The sequence below is a fragment of the Chlorocebus sabaeus genome, chromosome 6 (assembly GCF_047675955.1).
Source record: "Chlorocebus sabaeus isolate Y175 chromosome 6, mChlSab1.0.hap1, whole genome shotgun sequence".
In the NCBI taxonomy this organism is placed as follows: Eukaryota; Metazoa; Chordata; class Mammalia; order Primates; family Cercopithecidae; genus Chlorocebus; species Chlorocebus sabaeus.
This window is the reverse complement of record NC_132909.1, coordinates 24,430,413-24,451,107: the sequence shown is the minus strand read 5'-3', so window position 1 is coordinate 24,451,107 and position 20,695 is coordinate 24,430,413. Positions and strand designations below refer to the sequence as shown.

The window sequence follows — 20,695 nt, the reverse complement described above, 5'->3', positions numbered from 1 at the left end:
TCATGCCACTGGTCTGCAGCTTAGACGATAGAGTGAGACCATGTCTCAAAAAACATATAAATAAAATGCTCTTCTTTTGAGGATGATTGTATAAATGCATTTTTACAAATTTTAGAACCTTGCATGGCTTTGTCTTGAGGTGTGAACTCTCTTCTTATCAATCTATAGCATACAATGTTACAGCTGATGAAGGAAGCAGGCTGCTATAATGGAATCACATCCAGGGATGATTTTCCTGTGACTGAAGTGCTGAACCAGGTTTGCCCATCCACATGGCGGGGTGCCTGCAAGACGGCGGTGCAGCTGCTGTTTGGCCAGGCTGGACTGGTGAGTGAGTGCGGGTGGTGGATGATAGGTGGAATACCAAGATGTTTCAAGCATATGAGGATGTGGTGCAGACACATGTGTGAAAATATTGAATAATTTAAAAAGTTATTTGGTGCTATGGAATTTAGACCAGGAAGGTAGACAAGGTAAAGGAAGAGCAGCATTTTAAAAATCTCTTTAAAAAGAAAAATCAGATTGATAATACATATTTGCAGGGAACCTACTTGCAAAATGATGCTATGGGCTTTGCTCATTTTAAGAAAACTATTACAGGCTGGGCCCCATGGCTCATGCCTGTAGTCCCAGCACTTTGGCAGGAGGATTGCTTAGGAGTTTTAAATCAGCCTGGGCAACATAGTGAGACCCTACCTCTATTTTTTTCTTTTTTTTTTTGTGACAGACTCTTGCTCTGTTGCCCAGGCTGCAGTGCAGTGACACAATCTCAACTCGCCGCAACCTCTGCCTCCTAGGTTTGAGTGATTCTCCTGCCTTAGCTTCCCAAGTAACTGAGATTACAGGTGCCCGCCACCACACCCGGGTAATTTTTTTTTTTTGAGATGTAGTCTTGCTGTGTTGCACAGGCTGCAGTGCAGTGGCGTGATCTCGGCTCACCACAACCTCTGCCTCCCGGGCAAGTGATTCTCCTCCCTCAGCCTCACGAGTAGCTGGAACTACAGGTATGCACCACCATGCCTGGCTAATTTTTGTATTTTTTAGTAGAGACAAGGTTTCACTATGTTGGCCAGGGTGGTCTCGAACTCCTGACCTCGTGATCCGTCCACTTAGGCATCCCAAACTGCTGGAATTACAGGCATGAGCCACCATACCTGGCCTTTAAAAAAGAAAAGAAAAGAAAAGAAAAATTACATTAGTAACAATTTGACAGGGCCCCTTAACCTAGCCCCTATTCTGGACCTACATTGGATGTCTGTTGCTCAAACATCCCATGCTTCTTCCTGTCCCAGGCCTGTGCTCTTGATGCCCCTTTTATCTGAAAATACTCTTCTCTCTGATTATCATGTAGGTCACTCCTTATCTTCCTGGTGTCAGCTCCAAAATCACCTCCTCTGAGAGGCCTACCTTGACCACAAAGGTATAAGAAGTGCCCCGATCCAGTCACTGTATACCAGTTCTGTTTATCTCCTTCTTAGCAGTAAAGTAACATCAACTAAAAAATAATGATTTGTTCATCTTTCAGAGGAAAAAAAACTTTGGCCAGAGTTGAGTGGGTCAGGAGATCGACATCTGAAATCACCATGTAGCTTTTTGTTTGCACCACTGACCCATAGAATCTTATGTATTTGATCTCCCTTTCTAGTAAATGACAACGTTTCAAAAAGATATGGTGGCAGGGCGTGGTGGCTCACACCTCTAATCCCAACCCTTTGGGAGGCTGAGGCAGGTAGATCACCTGAGGTCAGGAGTTCAAGACCAGCCTGGCCAGCATGGCGAAACCTCGTCTCTAAAAATACAAAAATTAGCCAGGTTTGGTGGCGGGCACCTGTAATCCCAGCTACTTGAGAGGCTGAAGCATGAGAATCACTTGAACCCAGGAGTCAGAGGTTGCAGTGAGCCGAGATTATGCCACTGCACTCCAGCCTGGGTGATAGAGTGAGACCCAGTCTCAAAAAAAAAAAAAAAAAGATACGGCATTTCAGTCAGAGGTTGGAAGGACCTAATTGGAGATTAAGAAAATTAAAGAACTTGTTTTTTAGTCTGATTCCTACTTTATTCACAAAAAGAGCTATTGAGGGTATGCTGTCCTTTTGTTTCAAGCGGGTCAGGGCTCAGGCAGCCCAGCTCCAAGTGGGGCTGCCTTGTGGAGACTCAGATGAGGGCCTGTTCACAGTAATGAGTTACATTTCATTTGGGATCTTTTCCTCAGTATAGGGACCTCCAAAAGAAGTAGTAAACCAGACATGCCTTGCTGAAGCATGGAAAAGCCCATTGGCTTTACGATACTGATCTATACTCCCAGAGACCATTTAGCCGAAACTGCAAGGACCATGCCAATGAGTTCCCCTGAAAGAAGTGTGCAAAATAAGGCCAAAAGGCACAAAGGCTATTTTGAGAAAACACTGTAGGTTTAAAAAAAAAAAGTTCCATGTTATTCAGAGAGCAGAAACTTCTTCCTAGTTCCTTGCGTCTTGATTGCAGGATGCTTTTATGTGTGACTTTAGGTTATGGTTCTGGGGATGGGAGGAGAGAGGAAACACCTGTGTGGTCCAACAATGGCTATTCCTTTGACAGGAAGTTTTTTCCAAAGGTCATTGCAGATCAGCTATGGGAACTCTTTAAACCAGTAAAAGCTGGCTGCATTAGAGGCTGAATTTGGAATATGATACACAACTCTACACAGTTTTACCCCTTCTGAAATATTACAGATTTGGTTTTAAAATATTTTATGATTTTTTAAAACATTCTTTTAGTTATTTGAAAATATATTCATCACTTTGTCAGACTCTAGATTACATAGGATACTCTATCACCTATCTAGTATTAAAGACTCTTCCTGGAAATAAGAGGAAATTATTCAAAAAGGGGTTAGTTCTTCCTCTGTCCTGAAGTAGTTCAGTTTTTATTGATGGTTGAGGATAAAATAATCTTTAAAAAAAGTTTCATCCACTTCTGGGCATGTCATGACAATTGGGCTTATCTGAAGCATTGGTTTGACTTTTTTTTTTTTTTTTTTTTTTTTGAGATGGAGTCTCGCTCTGTCGCCCAGGCTGGAGTGCAGTGGCATGATCTCAGCTCACTGCAACCTCTGCCTCCCGGGTTCAAGCAATTCTCCTGCCTCAGCCTCCTGAGTAGCTTGCACTACAGGACCACCATGCCTGGCTAATTTTTGTATTTTTAGCGGACATGGGGGTTTCACCATGTTGGCCAGGGTGGTCTCAAACTCCTGACCTCAAGTGATCCACCCGCCTAAGCCTCCCAATGTGCTGGGATTACAGGCGTGAGCCACTGCACCCAGCCTGGTTTGACTTTCAGTGATACTTTCACTTCTTTTAAGTGCGTAAAGTAAAAAATACTAAGATAAAGGACACACATTAATTCCTCCTAATTAACATATTTATAGTTTGGAAAAAGTGCTAGAGGTGCTTGCCAGTTCAGTAAATCCCATGCCCAGAATGTGGTTTCTGTTTGTTGAAATGTTCTTAGATTTGGTCATCTTTACTACTTGCTGTTGTCTTCATGGGGCCCTGACTGGCCTTGGCATAACTAGGCTGCTAGGGGAATAGTTCTTAGAGAGTCATTTTATGTATTGGATTTTATTCTGATGCGTTTTCCTCTCTGAAAGCTGGTTGTTGTTATTTGTTGTTTTTTTCTATCTTAGGTGGTGGTTGACACAGCACAGATTGAGAATAAAGAAGCCTATGCCCCCCAGATCAGTTTAGAAGGCTCTAGAATCGTGGTTCAAGTCCCATCCACATGGTAATGTGCCTCTTACTTTCACTGGAGCCTAAGCTCTCACTGACGTTTGCACATCTTTGAAATGATGGCCTTGTTTTGAACAATCCCCACGCTGGCTGACGCAGCAAGTCTTGCTGCACGTGCAGGTTTCTGGGCAGCAGTGGTATGTTCGTGGCATGTGTCATGATTATTGGTCTATGATGAGAAAGCCAAGAGGTCTGAAAAATGATCTCATTGACCCTAAGGTAACTAAAATGTTATATACTCCTGGATCATAATGAGCAGTATTATCTTTGTTACTGAGTCTACAGCATTTAAACATAGTATATCATTTTCTCTAACTCACCCAGTGTTCACTAAAGCTGAGTAGAGAACATATAATTCTTTCTCCTCTGTTCCAACTACAACCCTGATGATCTTGAGCTCATGTTATGACACACCCAATGTCTTTACAAATCTTGGGACAAACAGTCATTTTTAGATATTATATTTGTAACACTTATAATAGATAAGAGATTATTCTTATTTACTTGTTTATTTTTTAAAGTTCCTACAAATCAGAAGAAAATGGTCAAGGGACATGAACAGCTAAGTCAGAAAAGAAGACATATGATCAACAAATAGATTAAGAAAATGTAATGGCCAGGTGTGGTGGCTCACACCTGTAATCCTATCACTTTGGGAGGCCACGACAGGCAGATTGCCCGAGGTCAGGAGTTTGAGACCAGCCTGCCCAATGTGGTGAAACCCCATCTCTACTAAAAATACAAAAATTATCCAGGCATGGTGGTGGGGGCCTATAATCCCAGCTAATCAGGAAGCTGAGGCACAAGAATCGCTTGAACTTGGAAGGTGGAGTTTGCAGTGAACTGAGATTGCAGTACTGCACTCCAGCCTGGGTGATAGAGCAAAACTGTCTCAAAAAAAAGAGCAAAACTGTCTCAAAAAAAAAAAAAAAAAACGGTATAACTTCACCTAATAATCAGAGACAAAGTAAAGAAACCATATGGGGCCAGGTGGGGTGGCTCACACTTGTAATAATTCCAGCACTTTGGAAGGTCGTAGCGGGTGGATCGCCTGAGGTCAGGAGTTCGAGACCAGACTGGCCAATGTGGCGAAACCCCGTCTCTACTAAAAATACAAAAATTAGCCCAGCGTGGTGGCGTGCACCTGTAATCCCAGCTTGAGGCAGGAGAACTGCTTAAGCCTGGGTGACAGAGATTGCAGTGAGCAGAGATCGTGCCACTGCACTCCAGCCTGGGTGACAGAGCGAGACCCCATCTCCAAAAAAAAAAAAAAATATGTCATTTTGCCCAGAATATTGTTAAATTGTTTTAGAATAACTATACTAAATATAGTGACAATACTAGTTTGAGCCAGACTGTGAAAACAGGCAAAAGGGTTGTTGAATAAATACAGCCTTTCTGGAGGGCAGTTTAGTATATTAGAAGCCTAAAATAAGGGATATGACCTCAACAATTCGCCTCTAGAAATTTATCTTTGTGATATGTATTCACATTCAACTATAAGGATGAGCATCATAGTTTTATTAATAAACAGGAAAAGTTAAGCATATATTGGAAGGCATTTGCTATGAAAATGGTAAAATCTGTATGAATATTTAGCTATAAGAGAAAATATTTAAATCATTTAAGTAGGCAGAAATACTAAGGAACAAAGAGGCGCTGTTGGTGCCTATGTGAACTAAAATGGTAGTTGGGTAAGGCATACAAGTTGTATTTAAACCATTTGTTCTATTTTTTTTTTTCTTTTCCTTTTTTTTCGAGATGGAGTCTTGGTCTGTCGCCCAGGCTGGCGTGCAGTGGTGCAATCTCAGCTCACTGCAGCCTCTTCCGCCTGGGTTCTAGTGATTCTTCTGCCTCAGCCTCCTGGGTAGCTGGGATTACAGGCACACGGCACCACGCCTGGCTAATTTTTGTACTTTTAGTAGAGACAGGGTTTTACCATGTTGGCCAGGCTGGTCTTGAACTCCTGACCTCAGGTGATCCACCTGCCTTGGCCTCGCACAGTGCTGGGATTACAAGCGTGAGCCACTGTGCCTGGCCCATTTGTTCTTGAAATGTAAGAGTACAGGCCGGGCGCGGTGGCTCAAGCCTGTAATCCCAGCACTTTGGGAGGCCGAGACGGGCGGATCACTAGGTCAGGAGATCGAGACCATCCTGGCTAACACGGTGAAACCCCGTCTCTACTAAAAAATACAAAAAACTAGCGGGGCGAGGTGGCGGGCGCCTGTAGTCCCAGCTACTCAGGAGGCTGAGGCGGGAGAATGGCATAAACCCGGGAGGCGGAGCTTGCAGTGAGCTGAGATCCGGCCACTGCACTCCAGCCTGGGCGACAGAGCTTAACAGCTCTGTCAGTCTTAACAACAACAACAACAAAAAATGTAAGAGTACAATAGTAGATTCTGTAAAAATGTTTAGAGTCTATGAATATATTAAGTAAAGATTGGCAGTTCACTTTGTGTCCTAAAACCTCCCTTCTATAAGTACTCTGCCACCAAAAAGTTTTTATGTTTTTAAATTAATTTTTTTTTTGGTAGAGACTAGATCTCACGCTGTCCCGCAGACTGGAGGGCAGTGGTGTGATCATGGCTTTCTGTAGCCTTGAACTCCTGGTCTCGAGCAATCCTACCACCCTAGCCTCTCAAGTAGCTGAGTCTACAGGCATGCGCCACCATGCCCGGCTAATTTTTAAGTTTTTTTGTAGAGATGAGGTCTCACTATATTGGCCAGCATGGTCTGAAACACGTGGATTCAAGTGATCCCACTGCCTTGGCCTCCTAAAGTACTGGGATTGCAGGCATGAGCTACTGTACCTGGCCCAAAATTTTAAGTTAATTATAGGGTGGCATACTGTGTCCTGAAATTAATGGTAATTTATACACATATTTTCATTTCTATCAAACAGTAAACCAGAGGCTCACTTTTCTGTAAGATTTTTGTGTTCCTAAATTCTTTTTTTTTTTCTTTTGTAGTCAGTGTTCTACTGAAATGTGTTCCTGAATTTTTTTTTTTTTTTTTTTTTTTTTTTGAGATAGTTTTGTTCTTGTTGCCCAGGCTGGAGTGCAATGGCGCTATCTCGGCTCACTGCAACCTCCGTCTCCTGGGTTCAAATGATTTTCCTGCCTCAGCTTCCTTAGTAGCTGGGATTACAGGCACCCACCTGCATGCCCAGCTAATGATTTTTGTATTTTTAGTAGAGATGGGGTTTCACCATGTTAACCAAGCTGGTCTCAAACTCCTGACCTCAGGTAATCCACCCGCCTTGGCTTCCCAAAGTGCTGGGATTACAGGCATGAGCCTGAAATTTTTCCAATTCAGGCTGTCATTGGAAAATGTTAAAACTTAATCAGAATTCTCATTTTGAAGAAAACAGTTTGAACTTTTGGATGGTTGGGTGAATATAAACAGCCAATGCAAAAATGGCTAACACTTGGGTTTATTTTGAAAACTCTCCCTGTGGGGTTGATTTCCTTTGTAACTCATTGCACCCCCACAAAAAAGACCTTGTAGACTGTGAGTCCTTGCAGAGGCTCCCTCTGCTGGCTGCTTTTGGTAATTTAGCAAAATTTTAATTCTTTTGTTTTTTTCAAATTACAGAATACTGTATGTGCTTGTTGGGAAGAATACAAACAGAAATGATTGCTTTACTCCACCAGGAGAAAAAGGATATTGCTATCCATCCATGCTTCATTTCACTGAATATTTACTGAATACTTATTGTGTACCAGACACTGTTCTGGGCTCTGGGAATTTAATTATGAGCAAGACACACAGGGTCCTTGCTCCTCATAAACCAACTTGAGAATAGAGAAGGGGGACACAGCTGTTAAGTATAAGAGATGAGTTCAAACACAGGCAGGCATATGATGGAAATGAGAGGAGAGCGCCAATATATGATAGAGAATAAGTGGGATAGAGATTGGGGGGAGACTTTTAGACGAGTGAGTCTGGAAGGGGTTCTGATGATATGACGTTGGATTTGAGAGGAGCCTGCCATGGAGAGAGCAGATGGGGAGCACACTTCAGGCAGAAGGAATGCCAGTGCAGAAGCTTCAGGAGTGAACCAGCATGGAACGAGATGCACTAGGTGGTGATAAGGATGGGAAGTTATAGATGTCAAGACTTGCAGGGCCCTTGAGGGAACTGGGCTTTTAATCTAAGAACAGGTACAGGGTTTTAAGCAAGTCTTGATGATTTGTCAGCAGAATGGGTTTAGCCACTTAAGGGCATTTTATTGATCAACTCAAGACTGATGAATAAAATAAAAATGCCAGTTTGTTGATTGTTGATTTTTCAGAAAGATTAATTATTATCACCAGGAACTGTAGTACTCTTTTCTGCATGGCCAACAAATGCTTTCCTAGTGGGCAAACGTGACAAGCCAAGTCACAACGAGACTTGGCTTGGGAACAAGAGCAAATGTGTCCTGATTATCAGTGATTCCAGATGGAGAGAATTGGGTGCACTGAACCCTGGGCAGGCTCAGTTGCCAAGATTCTCTCTGAGGAGTCCAAGGTCTAGCTGGGCACTAGCAGAGCTTGCGTTGTTGTTCACCCTTTCCTGTGCTTCAGAGCCTGGCTGACTCTCATTTCATGCTCTTATGCATTTCTTTGATACATTTCTTCCCAAGTCCAAGTCATGTTAGGGAGTACTGCTACCTCCTTGGGTGACTTTGCAAGTGTTGAGTTCACCATTTAGCTCCTAGAGTGCCCAGGATTTGGCAGACATCATCTTCCTAGTAGACCTGTGCTGCTCAGACTGTTTTCCCTCTCAGAAAAGGGCTCTTGGCTGGACCAAGTGGGTCACACCTGTAATCCTAGCACTTTGGGAGGCTGAGGCAGGAGGATCACCTGAGCTAAGGAGTTCAGGACCAGCCTGAGCAACATAATGAGACCCCGTCTCTACAAAAAAATTAAAAAATTAGCCGGGTGTGGTGGCACACGCCTGTAGTCCCTGCTGCTTGGGAGGCTGACCTGGGAAGATGGCTTGAGCCCAGGAGGTTGAGGATACAGTGAACTTTGATCACACCACTGCAATCCAGCCTTGAGGACAGAGTGGGACTCTGTCTCAAAAAAAGGTTGGGGGGCTCTTGGTGTAGGTACCCTGAATGGACAATGGAGACCCAAATGATGAGAAGCAGTTGGCCATATCCAAATCTCAGGAAAGAGAAATTCGGGCAAAGGCAGCAGCAAGAACAAAGGTCCTAGGTGTGGACAAACCCATCCAGGGAAAAAGAAGGCCTCACGGCTGGGGCAAGGTGGAAGGGCTGGGCACAGAGGGCTTTGAGGACTGTGGTGAGGGTTTAGATTTTATTTCAATCACGATGAGATGCCATTGAAGGGTTTTAAGCAGGGGAGTGATGTGCTCTGATTGGCACTACGGGAAGCTCGCTCTGGCTGCTATGTGAAGGATGGGCTTTGGAGGTACAGGAGTAGAGAAAAAGAGACCAGGTGAGAGCTTGGTCCTGAAACCCAGGAGTGGTGGTTTCCTGAAGCAGGGGGTTCATAAACAAGGTGGTGAGAAGTGCTTGGATTCTGGATGTGTTTTATAAGAAGAGCTGTCAGGATTCACTGATGGATTGCATGCAAGATGTAAGGAACTAGAGAGGATGTGTAAGTTTTGGGGTAGACAGTTGTATTGTTTACTTATTGGAGAAGTCAGCAGGAATCAGAGTGTCTGAGCTAGCACAGACCCCACAGGTTAAGGGCTCAGCCCCGCAAGGCTACTTCCCACTTGAGATGCCATCCACAAGTCCCAGGTGGTCACCCGACTTCTAACCAATTGGCTATAAGTTGAGGGTTCCCATAACCTCCAGGTTTGATATTTTGCTATAATGTCTCACAGAACTCAGTAAAACATTTAATTACATTTATGGTTTGTTATAAAGGATATTATAGCAGATACACAGCCAGGTGAAGAGGTGCATAGCATGCAGTGTGTAGGATGGGGCCCCGAGCCTCCATGCCGTTGCCAGGTGTGCCCCATGCCCAGCACCTCAGTGTGTTCACCAGCGTGGAAGTTCTCAGAACCCGATGATCTAATGATTTTTATGGAGGCTTCATCATATAAGCAAGTCATCTTATTAGAACAAAAGACACTATCATCCAGGAAATCTCAAGGGTTTTAGGAGTTCTGTATGAGGAACTGGAGGCAGAGACCAAATATACATTCTGATATCACGAGACCTCAGACCCTTTTGCTTCCTCCTCCTCTTGTGGAGCAGTGAGTTCCAGGGTCAGCCCTGTTCTTTTCTCTGTGTTCTTACAGTTACTGAATTTTTGTTGGGCGCAAGAAGTACATAAAAGTTGTAGCCTTTTCTATGAGACCTGCTTGAAACACCTTTGCAGAGAAGGGCAGCCAAGACTAATGCAGCCTAATCTGTGCCTAGGTGCCTGAAAGAAGACCCTGCCACCATGTCCCTGCTGCAGAGAAGCCTTGATCCTGAGAAGACCCTGGGTCTGGTGGATGTGCTCTACACAGCCGTGCTGGACCTAAACCGCTGGAGGGCTGGAAGGTTGGTGTCTGTGCAGGTCACTTAAATTGTCTGTGGTTTGCATTTAGATGCATACTGAGGGGACAGTGTGACTATGCACAATTTCATGTGTGCTTGTGTCACTGATAGTATGCGGTATTGTAAATAAGGCAATACGGACTTTTTAGTAACTTTTATTTTCAGAATAATTTGAAACCTGCAGCAAAGTGGCAAGAATGATACAAAGAACTGCTCCATGCCCTGTACCCAGATTATCCTATTTGCTAACATTTTTGCCTTCCTTTGTTTTGTCATTTGAGAGGAAGTCCATCAAGAGGACTTTTAACTCATATTCTCGTTACGAATTAAGAACAGAGAAATGTTTAGAAAATTTACTTATGTCTTTTAGAATTTGTTTTCTTTTTCAATCCGTTCTCTCAGGTTGAACTTGAAAAATGTGTATACATCTGGTAGGAGCCTTAAACATCTAGCCATGGCCCCTCTCCCTTTTCTTTTCTTTTCTTTTTTTTTCTTTTCTGTCTTGGTCTTTGTGTTTGGTTTTGTCGTCTTTATCTTTATAGGATCTGGCTCTGTCACCCAGCCAGGCTGGAGTGTAGTGGTGCAATCTCAGCTCACTGCAGCCTCCCCCCAGCTCCTGGGCTCAAGTCATCCTCCCACCTCAGCCTCCCAAGTAGCTGGGATTACAGGTGTGCGCCATGACGCCCAGCCAATTTTTGTATTTTTCATGAAGATGGGGTTTCACCATGTTGGTCAGGCTGGTATCAAACTCCTGACCTCAAGTGATCTGCCTGCCTTGACCTCCCAAAGTGCTGGGATTACAGGCGTGAGCCACCATGCCCAACCTTTTCTCCCTTTCTTAACTCATGAGTACACAAAGGCCAGAATAGTGAAGTGACTTTTCCAGGGCCACACAGCCTTCACCTGCCTCAGCTCCTGCCCCATGCCCTTTCGCTCTGTAGGGCTCCATTTTAGTATGGGGAAAATGTGCTCAGGAAACTTTGAAAGTCACAGCCATCTTTTGGGACAACATTGGTCCATAGTATCCCTGCATCCCCCCACCACTTCCCTCTGCTTTGTGGAGTTGTCCATTGTCCCTCTGCTGTATTTGCGTGGCTGTAGCCCCTGTCCTCCAGGTACAAAGCTAGCTTCTGCAAGTTGCATCCCCACATCTAGCCATGCTTTCCCCTCCTGTGCCACCATTAGAGGATTTCACTTAATCACACTCCTCAGGCCAGAATCCTAGCAGAACTTCCAGTCCTGCGTTAGACACTGTAGATTTCATACTCTCCAAACCCCTGGGTGTTCATTTATTTATAAAATAAGTGAACGTGATACCAACCAGAGAGGTTTTTCTTGCTCTCAACACCATTCTTAAATACAAAGAGGTCCATTCTATTATTTTATATATTTGTTTTTTTTTTTTTTTTTTTTTTTTTTAACAAATTTCTGTTTAAATAGGGAGCAAGCTTTACCCTGCATACAGATCCAGCTGCAAAGGGAGATCTGTGATTTTGGCAACCAGGCTGACCTGCCTTCTGGAAATGGAAACAAATCTTCAGGTGGCCTGCAGAAGACATTCTCCAAACTGACATCCCGGTTCACCAAGAAAGCTTCATGTACTAACTCCAGCAGCAGCACAAATTATTCCATCCAAAATACCCCTTCTAAAAACATCTTCGTAGCTGGATGTTCAGAAGAGAAGGCCAAAATGCCTGGCAATATTGATACAAGGTTACAAAGCATTTTGAACATTGGTAATTTCCCCAGGACTACAGACCCTTCACAGTCAGCTCAGAATTCCAGTAATCCAGTGGCCAATGGCTTTCTCATGGAGAGGCGTGAGAACTTCCTGCATGGAGATGATGGCAAGGATGAGAAGGGTATGAACTTACCAACTGATCAGGAAATGCAAGAGGTGATAGATTTTCTCTCGGGCTTTAACATGGGCCAGTCACATCAGGGCTCTCCGTTGGTGACAAGGCGTAATTCTGCTGCCACAGCCATGGTGACTGAGCAGAAGGCAGGAGCCATGCAGCCACAGCAGCCGTCACTGCCTGTGCCCCCTCCACCACGGGCACCCCAGGCTGGGGCACACACACCTCTGACACCCCAGCCGGGACTGGCACCTCAGCAGCAGTCCCCAAAGCAGCAACAACCTCACGTCCAATACTACCAACACCTACTCCAGCCCATTGGACCGCAGCAGCCCCCGCCCCAGCCTCGGGCACCTGGGAAATGGGTACATGGCTCATCCCAACAGCCAGGGCAGACTGTTGGAGCAGGTCTGTCTCCTCTTGGTCAGTGGCCTGGCATATCTGATCTCAGTTCTGACTTGTACAGCTTGGGTCTGGTGAGCAGCTATATGGATAACGTGATGTCAGAGGTTCTGGGACAGAAGCCGCAGGGACCTAGAAATAACACGTGGCCAAACCGTGACCAAAGTGATGGAGTCTTTGGAATGCTGGGAGAGATTCTGCCTTTCGATCCTGCAGGTATGTGAGGCCTCCCACCCCTCGCCCAGTGTCAACAGCAAACGCAACTGCCGAGGTCTTCCCAGGGCCTGTCTACCGCAGCCTTACTTGTGAAGGTGAAATCACTTAATCCCCCCTTTACGACCCTTTCTCACTGTGGAGGTGAGTGTGGGGCAGATCTAGCAAGAGTGGGAAACAGTGGTGAGAAAGGGGCTGAGAACGTGAGTGGACTATTTTTCTTACTTTATGGAGAACAGAACTGAGGCTAAGAGAGGTTACTTGAATAGCTCAAAGTCCCATAGTTCAAGTGGGCTCCAGTCTAGGCCTACCCACTGCCAGCAGCCAAGATCAACAGTCTTTTGTGGGGTGCTTTTTTCCTGATCATATAACCTGTTCTTTGCGATGCTTTTTTTTTTTTGCCTAAACTCTAGGACTTAGGATAGGTGACAGACACCCTCCTGCCTTCATAGAAAACAGCTTTTCCTGGCCTAGACAATGAAAATACCACCAGAGTCATCTTAAGAAATTAGAGAAGGAATTTACAAACAAGAACAAACTAGGAGGAGGAATTAAGGGGGAAAAGCCAAAAATAAGTAAATTAAAAAGAAAAATAGAGTAGAAATTGCAAATAACTCTAAAGGATCTTTGGAAGACCAATAAAATATATAAGCCAATTTATTCTAAGCTTGATTAAGAGAGAACAAAGAGAAACAAAATTAGGAAATAGGATACATTAAAAGCACTTTAGTGGCTCATGCCTGTAATCCCAGCACTTTGAGAGGCTGAGGCGGGAGGATCACTTGAGGCCAGGAGTTCAAGACCAGCCTGGTCAACACCACAAAACCCTCATTTCTAAACAAAAAAACAGCTGGGTGTGGTGGTGCTTAGGAAGCTGCAGCAGTAGCACCCCAGCCTGGATGACAGAGAGAGACCCTATTTCAAAAAAAAGCCACTTTAAGTCATTACCATCTAAGACTTAATAGCAATACATTTGGAAACTCAGCAGAAAATTGATTCTTTCCTAGCAAAATAGGCATTACAAAATTATACCAAGAAGTGGAAAACCTGGCTGGGCACGCTGTCTCATGCCTGTAATTCCAGCACTTTGGAAGGCTGAGGTAGGCAGATTGCAGGAGGCCAAGAGTTCGAGACCAGTTTGGCCAACATAGTTCTACAAAAAATAAAAAATTAGCCGAGTGTGGTGGCACATGCCTGTAGTCCCAGCCCCTTGAGGCTGAGGTGGGAAGATCGCTTGAGCTCAGGAGGTTGAGGCTGCAGTGAGCCATGATTACACCACAGCAGTCCAGCCTGGGCAACAAAGTGAGACTCTGTCTCTAAAAAATAAGTAAATAAATGAAAAATAAAAAAGACTATCTACCAAAAGCTAACAGCAAATAGTACCTTATATAATGAAACAAAAATCATTTCAGTTAATATCAGGAATCAGACAAGGGCAACTGTTATCACCTGTAGCATGTAGCTTTGTCTTGGACTTCACAGCAAATGCAGCAAGACAAAAAGCAATGAAATAAGTGGTCCAAGCTTTGGAAAATGATAGATTAAGCAGCACATCTTTTTGCTAATAATAGAATTGAACCCCCCCGCCAAAAAATCTGAAATTAGGAAGAGAATTTGGTAACATAGGTACATGCAAACTTTTTTCTCTAATTAAATAGCAAAAGGCATACAGAAGTAGAAAATGTATTTCATTCACAGGTGAGTACTGTGAAATGTTACAAATAAGTATAGCAAATACTTGTACAAGTAAATCCCCACCAGAAGAGATTCCTTGCTGAAACACCCCCGCACTTGTTACAGGAGAGAAGTTAATGCTGGGGTTAACACTCCTTTTTTTTGAAACAGAGTCTCGAGTTGTTGCCCAGGCTGGAGTGCAGTGGCACGATCCCCACTCACTGCAACCTCTGCCTCCTGGGCTCAAATGATTCTCCTGCCTCAGCCTCCTGAGTAGCTGGGACTACAGGCGCCCACCACCACACCCGGCTAATTTTTATATTTTTAGTAGAGACGGGGTTTTGCCATGTTGGTCAAGCTGGTCTTGACCTCCTGATCTCCGGTGATCCACCCACCTCAGCCTCCCAAAGTGCTGAGATTACAGGCGTGAGCCACCGCACCTGACCATTGCTCGTGTCTTCTGAAAATTCTTCATGCCGCTGCTCCTGCTGTCTTGTGCTTGCTCCCCCTGGGTGGTGGATATAGGAAACCCTTGTGCCTGCAACCCTGGGCCACAAGAAGGGTAAACACCTCCATCCTGCTAAGAAACAGCAAGCCCACTGGCTACCACCCACTGCTGTGGTCACAGTGCGTTTTCTCAGTTGATCATAAATGGTCTGTACATTTTTTGACTGTCATGTAACTAAATTCAGAATATAAACAGTATTTGTGAGAATCGTATCATATTTGAGGCCGGGCGCAGTGGCTCACGCCTGTAGTCTCAGCAGTTTGAGAGGCTGAGGCCAGCAGATTGCTTGAGGCCAGGAGTTCAAGACCAGCCTGGCCAATATGGTGAAACCCCGTCTCTACCAAAAGTACAAAAAAATTAGCCAGGTGTGGTAGTCCCAACCACCTGGGAGGCTGAGGCACGAGAATTACTTGAACCCGGGAGGCAGAGGTTGCAGTGAGCTGAGATGGCGCCACTGCACTCCAGCTTGGATAACTAGAGTGAGACTCTTGTCTAAAAAAAAATTTTTTTTTTAATAAGAATGTTACCGTATTTGACCTCTGAGTCCTGGACACCTCTGATGTCTGTAGACTACAAATCCTACTCCTTCCCTTCTGGGTGTTCCTTTCTGCCCCTGAAGTCCATGGTGTAGTTTTCTGTCTGCCCCAAGGGCATAAGATCTGCATAGCCCTTGATGCAGATTAAGGAGGAGCGCCCCTCTGGACAGAATCAGAGGGCGCCAGCTAGTGCCCCCGTCTGGATAGGCAAACTCAGTGCGGGATGGGGGTCGGGAGACAGGACAGTGTGACTGAGATCATCTTGTGACAGTGCCCTAGGATAAGCTGGTAATGGGATTGTGCCCTAGTATCTTCCCTAATTTTAAGCTAAAAAATGAATTGCTGAGTCACATTTATGATTCATGGATGCTTTCCTGCCATATGTTTTTTTTTGACACTTTCTGTAAACGCCATCTGTGCTTTTCTCCCGTTTGTACTGCCCTGCGTATCCCCATTCAGCACTGCCAGTGTTTCCAGCCACCTCTTAAAGCATTCTGAAGTTGCATTTTATTCTTTGCCACACTTAAGATGTTCAGATGGAATGAGCAAATCTCCTGGCCAATAGCCAGGAAAATACCAGATCAAACTTTAGCTCAAGTGGAAACAGCATATAACCTCTATCTGGCTCACCCCAATGCTTTGATGCTTTGTTAACTTTCAGGTTATCAGTTGGCCAAAGTCATCATCTGATTTTCTAAGTTGTTAGCTGATGACTCTAGGTACAGAGCACCAAGACGCTGGACTTCTTTTAAGTTGGAGTTTTGCTCTTGTCACCCAGGCTAGAGTGCAATAGCGCGATTTCAGCTCCCTGCAACCTCCGCCTCCCGGGTTCAAGTGATTCTCCTGTCTCAGCCTCCTGAGTAGCTGGGATTACAGGTGCCTGCCACTACATCCGGCTAATTTTTGGTATTTTTAGTAGAGATGGGTTTTCACCACGTTGGCCAGGCTGGTCTCGAATTCCTGACCTCAGGTGATCCACCCATTTCGGCCTCCCAAAGTGCTGGGATTACAGGCGTGAGCCACCAAGCACCGCCCAGGTGTTTTTTTTTTGTTTTTTTGTTTCTTTTTTTTAAGACAGAGTCTAGCTCTTTCTCTCAGGCTGGAGTGCAGTGGCGCAATCTTGGCTCACTGCAACCTCCACCTCCTGGGCTCAAGTGATCCTCCCACCTCAGCCTCCCAAGTAGCTGTGACTACAGGTGCACACCACCACACCCAACTAATTTTTTTTTTTTTTTTTTGGTTGAGACAGAGTCTTGCTTTTTCTCCCAGGCTGAGTGCAATGGCACGATCTTGGCTCACTGTGACCCCTGCCGCCTGGGTTCAAGCGATTCTCCTGCCTCAGCCTCCCGAGTAGCTGGGATTATAGGCACCTGCCACCGCACCTAGCTAATTTTTGTATTTTTAGTAGTGACAAGGTTTCACCATCTTGGCCATACTGGTCTTGAACTCATGACGTCATGATCCACCTGCCTCGGCCTCCCAAAGTGCTGAGATTACAGGCGTGAACCACCGCGTCTGGCCCACACCCAGCTAATTTTTGTATAGACGAGGTTTCTCCATGTTGGCCAGGCTAGTCTCAAACTTCTGGGCTCAAGCAATCTGTCCACCTCATGCTCCCAAAATGCTAGGATTACAGGAGTGAGCCATTGTGCCTGGCTGATGCTAGAAATTTTTTTAAGTTATTAGTATTTGTCTTTAAAATCTAATCATGGGTAAATCAAACCATTTTTCTTTCTTTTTGTTTCTTTCACACTTACCTGCCTCTGTCCTAGGCATAGCCCTTCCAGACATCCCTGGCACACACTGTGCCTTAGCCCTAGGTGCTACAAGTCCCATCTCCCCACAGCAAGGTGCTGGGCACAGCCTACAGCCCACGCTGTGGGGCAAAAGCCTGGCAGCTCCTCACTGCCTTTCATTGCACGTGTGACCAGCATGTCAGCAAAGCATAGGGAAGGACTAAGAGGCCAGTTTCTCCCCAAACCCGGTTTGTTCCTTTTGTCACCATGCAGTGGGCTCAGACCCAGAGTTTGCACGCTATGTGGCAGGAGTGAGCCAGGCGATGCAGCAGAAGCGGCAGGCCCAGCATGGTCGCCGGCCAGGCAACCCCCGGGGCAACTGGCCGCCTATGGATGACGCCCATCGGACCTGGCCCTTCCCCGAGTTCTTCACAGAAGGGTGAGTGCTGGGTACTGCACGGAATCCGAGTTTGAGACCCAAGTGTCCCCCGAGGGGCCTGTGAGAAGGGAGGCTCCTTGTCTGTGGGCATTCTTTTCAAGCAGTTCAATTCCAAGCCCCCATGTGAGAGAGTGACATGGGATTAAATCTTTAGGGGTCAGAGTCATGTGGCTGACTGTTAGATGCTAAGTAGTGTGTTGTGTCCCTGTGAACATGCCATTGGTATACATTCATGATTTTCAAAACAGATTCTTCAGCCCTAGACAAGGCTCTTACATGATGGTGCTTGTAAGATAAATGCATATTTAACACGGCCTTTATACTGAAATGAGTGTGGCTGTGAAGCCCACATGATTTATGGAATGCTGTCATTATAGCCTACAAAAAGCAAAGGTGTACAGTTGAGATTCTAGTATATTGACAGAATTGTGAATTTTTATCGTAAAGACAAGTGGGGATTTTTTTATATCCCATATTGCTACCTAGTTAATAAATCTGGGTGACTAAAGACCAGCTCAACTTTTAGTTTTTTCTTACTTCTTTTTTTTTTTAACTTAAAAAATTTTTTTTTCTTTCAACTTTTATTGTAAGTTCAGGGGTACATGTGCAGGATGTGCAAGTTTGTTGCAAAGGTTAACGTGTGCCATGTTGGTTTGCTGCACAGATCATCCCATCACCTAGGTATTAAGCCCAGCATCCATTAGCTATTCTTCCCCATGCTATCCCTCCCTTGTTTTTTCTAAAACAAATTTCATATACAAACCATAGGCTTCTTAGAGGAATAAAGGGAAGTGATGAATATGTATTACTTTTGAAATAAGGCAAAGGAGGAAAACCTCACGTTTTAAGAAGGGAGAGACAAGAGACCACTGTTTGGTTATGGGATGAATGCAGGGTAAGGACTGCCCTTTCAGGGTGGGGTGGAGGGTGGTGGGGCTGCAGGAGGCCCTGGCCCAGCTTCTCTCTCCGGCTTTCAGGGATGGCCTGCATGGTGCCTGGTCGGGTGCTCAGGGAGACTCTGCCAGCTCGAGTGATGAGACATCCTCAGCTAACGGGGACAGCTTGTTCTCCATGTTTTCAGGGCCTGACCTCGTTGCTGCTGTCAAGCAGAGAAGGTATGAAGGGATTTCTAAACCAAGGTGGGGAGAGAGGGGCATGTGAATGCAACCCACGGCTCACTCCCTGGGAAAGCCAGGAGCCCAGTCGCTCCTAGTCTCCCTGTGTGGGAGGAGGGGCTCTTCCAGCACTGCCTGGCTGAATCCTCTAAAGAGCGCCTGCAGGAGGCGGTTTCCACAAGGAAGAGCCGGCCTCGTCTTGTGCCGGCTCGATTTGGGGGACAGGGTGGCTGGTGCTGGTCTGTGCCTTGCAGGAGGCACCCCTTTCTGTGGGAAGAGCAGGCCCTTGGTTGCGAGTTCTAATCTGGACTCACCAATAGGCTCTGCAACCCCAGACAAGGGGCTGGCCTTCACTGACCCTCAGTCTCTTTATTAAAGATGGATAAAATGACCTCTGAATGGCATTTCAAAGTTTGAAAAAGTAGTAATATAGCATATTCAGACCTGAGAATGTTTCAAAAGTGGTCCCCAAAATTAAAATGGGCTCTGAACTAAGAGGAGAGCTTGGTTAGAAATAAGTAGAGAAACTGCTGTGGCTATGAAAGCAAGGTTAGGGTGGCAGACTAAGGGCCATGGGAGTGGAGGGTACACAGGGCTCCCAGGTACTCGAAGCCATGCTGTGGAGCAGAGCTGGAGGCTGGGTTACATGGTCCTTGCTAGACAGGCCAGGCTCCATCGGATAGGCAGTGGGGAGCGGGTAGGTGAAGACAGAAGGGTACTTGCACAGAATAGTAGTGGGCTGGGGGGGTGGCAGTGACCAATCCCGAGCACACATTCAGATGCTTTCTGTCCACACTTGTAGTCCCAGCTACTCGGGAGGCTGAAGTGGGAGGATCACTTGAGCCTAGGAAGTTGAGGCTACAGTCAGCTGTGTTTGTGCCACTGCACTCTAGCCTGGGCAACAGAGTGAGACCCTGTCTCAAAAATCAAACAAAAAATCATGTCAGGTTAGGCTAGGTGCTCTGAAGGAAAATAAAGCATGGTATGAGGGTAGTAAATGCAGAGAACAGGTGGATGTTCTATTTTCAGAACTTAGTCAATGAGACTTCTGATGAGCAGAGAGCTGAACAAAGTGCAGCAGCAGCTGGTGGGGAATTGGCAGTGGGGTATGGGTGAAGGGGGAAGAGTCAAGGATGACACACAAGTTTTCCGCCTGAGCTTCTGTGAAGGGTGCCGTGAACTGAGGTGCAAAGCCTGCAGGAGGAGCAAGTTTGAGCCGGGGTGGAGTTTGAGACTGCTGTTTCAGACATATGACTGATTCGACTTTTAAGAAGTCACATCTGGCACCATCTCTGCAGAGACTGTTGTCTGCATGCAGGAGTGCTGGCTCTGATCTGGCCACATCCTGCCTTTTTCATTCAACCTTGTAACAGTCACATATCCTTAGTGCTTGGAAACAGTATCTCTTAAATGAATTAACTGGCTCACACCTGTAATCCCAGTACTTTGGGAGGCTGACGCAGGTAGATCACCTGAGGTCAGGAGTTCGAGATCAGCCTGGCCAACATGGTGAAACCCCATCTCTACTAAAAATACAAAAATTAGCTGCACATGGTGGCACATGCCTGTAATCCCAGCTACTCCGGAGGTTGAGGCACAAGAATTGCTTGAACCTGGGAGGCGGAGGTTGCAGTGAGCTGAGGTCATGCCACTGCACTCCAGCCTGGGAAAGAGAGTGAGACTCGGTCTCAAAAAAAAAAAAAAAGGCAAAGAAGGTGGACTCAGCATCTGAGTAAAGCCGGTGCCTGTCTTTGCCTGCCACCCCCAACCCCAGCTCCTCTGCCTGCACTGGCCGTGCAGGAGCGCATCATTCAGTGCTGGCTCCCCTTAGTCCCCTTTACGCCATGGACCCATGCAGCCCTCCTCCCCTCCTAGAACCAGGGCCTGGAGTCGCTGCAGCCTAGCACTAGTGTGTCCCATGCAGGTGGGCTGGGCAGGAAG

The 20,695-nt window shown here is 45.7% G+C and overlaps 1 protein-coding gene across 4 annotated transcripts in view; it reads left to right on the top strand.

The window, feature by feature from the left end:
- GARRE1 (granule associated Rac and RHOG effector 1) overlaps window positions 1-20,695 on the top strand; it is a 96,389-nt gene that overhangs the window by 72,466 nt on the left and 3,228 nt on the right. For all 4 annotated transcript variants that reach the window (XM_073016662.1, XM_073016665.1, XM_073016664.1 and 1 more), the window contains exons 7-12: window positions 169-327; window positions 3,665-3,762; window positions 10,153-10,278; window positions 11,716-12,749; window positions 17,474-17,639; window positions 18,617-18,754. In XM_073016662.1, coding sequence (XP_072872763.1) covers window positions 169-327; window positions 3,665-3,762; window positions 10,153-10,278; window positions 11,716-12,749; window positions 17,474-17,639; window positions 18,617-18,754 — 1,721 coding nt within the window. The remainder of the gene's footprint in view (window positions 1-168; window positions 328-3,664; window positions 3,763-10,152; window positions 10,279-11,715; window positions 12,750-17,473; window positions 17,640-18,616; window positions 18,755-20,695) is intronic.